The following is a 1,397-nucleotide window of genomic DNA, read 5'->3' on the forward strand; positions in this document are numbered from 1 at the left end:
TAAAATAAAATCAGTTCATCAATGCTGTCTTGAATCTTAAGAAAGTTCATATACAACATCACTAATGTCTCCAGTGTGAAATATTAAGTGTGATTCAGGCGAAATATTAGCCCTCTTCTCCACCCCCTTGATTATTGATTTGTGCTTGCAGGTGCTATTTCCTGGTTGAGCCTGTTTCTCTACACCACACAGTGTTAGTAGGAATTAGATTACAAGGGAAAGCGAATACAAACATATTGTTCTTCTCCCTGCAGTAGCCGTAGCAGGCAGGTGATTTGCACAAACCTGTAGCACATCCCCGTCATCACGTTAAGGTCCTCCTCCACTCACACCTGTCTCTTTGGGAATATAAAGGCTGTTTGGCTTCACAGTACTTTCACAGGCTACACAAAGAAAGAAAGAACTGGGACGCATACATCTGTATTGACATCTCAGCACTAGGTAAATGACATTTCTCCCTCCATTTTTTTATCTTCTGGTAGTACAACTTTTATTTGTGTATGATATTCACGACTAAGCTATATCTCCTTTTCCTAGGTTGAAAAAGTACCCCTAAAAGGCACCATGTCGATGGGATTGGAGATCGGGGGCATTGCCCTGGGTATTATCGGTTGGATCATTAGTATTGTCACTTGCGCTCTTCCAATGTGGCGTGTCTCAGCCTTTGTTGGCGCAAACATCGTCACGGCACAAGTCATCTGGGAGGGTTTATGGATGAATTGTGTCGTACAGAGCACCGGACAGATGCAGTGCAAGGTCTATGACTCCATGCTGGCTCTATCGCAGGACCTTCAGGCTTCCAGAGCCATGTCGGTCATTGCCATCATCTTGGCCATCCTGGGCGTGTTGATCTCCATCATGGGCGCCAAATGCACCAACTGTATCGAGGATGAAGCATCCAAGGCTAAAGTGATGATCGTCTCTGGTGTGATGTTCATTATTGCCGGCATCCTGGAGCTCATTCCGGCTGCATGGGTGGCACACCAAACCATTCGGGACTTCTACAATCCGTTACTGACCACCGCTCAGCAAAGAGAGCTTGGGGCATCCATCTACATAGGGTTTGCCGCTGCTGCTCTGTTACTGATTGGAGGAGCAATGCTGTGCTGCACCTGTCCTCCACAGGAGAAGAAGTACAAGCCACCAAGAATGGGCTACTCCGCTCCACGCTCCGTCAATGGTGGATATGACAGGAAGGACTATGTTTAAAAATGGTTTTCTTGTAGAAAAATATGAGCAAAGAAGAATTAGAAGGATTTGAAGATCTCACAGAAAGGGTGGAGATACTTCTGAAAGGACTCCGCAATGAAGGGTCATATGATGCTGTCAATATTTGCTTTTTGTCTGTTTAAGACTGGCGTGTGTGTGTGTGTGTGTGTGTGTGTGTGTGTGTGTGT

The 1,397-nt window shown here is 45.6% G+C and overlaps 1 protein-coding gene across 1 annotated transcript; it reads left to right on the forward strand.

Moving 5' to 3' along the window:
• The first annotated feature begins 212 nt into the window (after window positions 1–212).
• On the forward strand, window positions 213–1,391 carry LOC107579975 (claudin-3-like). Its single transcript, XM_016265745.1, has 2 exons — window positions 213–441; window positions 538–1,391. Exon 2 carries the CDS (start codon window positions 565–567, stop codon window positions 1,207–1,209), a length of 645 nt encoding a protein of 214 aa, XP_016121231.1. The 5' UTR covers window positions 213–441; window positions 538–564; the 3' UTR covers window positions 1,210–1,391.
• Window positions 1,392–1,397: the final 6 nt, after the last annotated feature.

This window comes from Sinocyclocheilus grahami, unplaced genomic scaffold (genome assembly GCF_001515645.1).
Source record: "Sinocyclocheilus grahami isolate Dianchi unplaced genomic scaffold, SAMN03320097.WGS_v1.1 scaffold22655.1, whole genome shotgun sequence".
In the NCBI taxonomy this organism is placed as follows: Eukaryota; Metazoa; Chordata; class Actinopteri; order Cypriniformes; family Cyprinidae; genus Sinocyclocheilus; species Sinocyclocheilus grahami.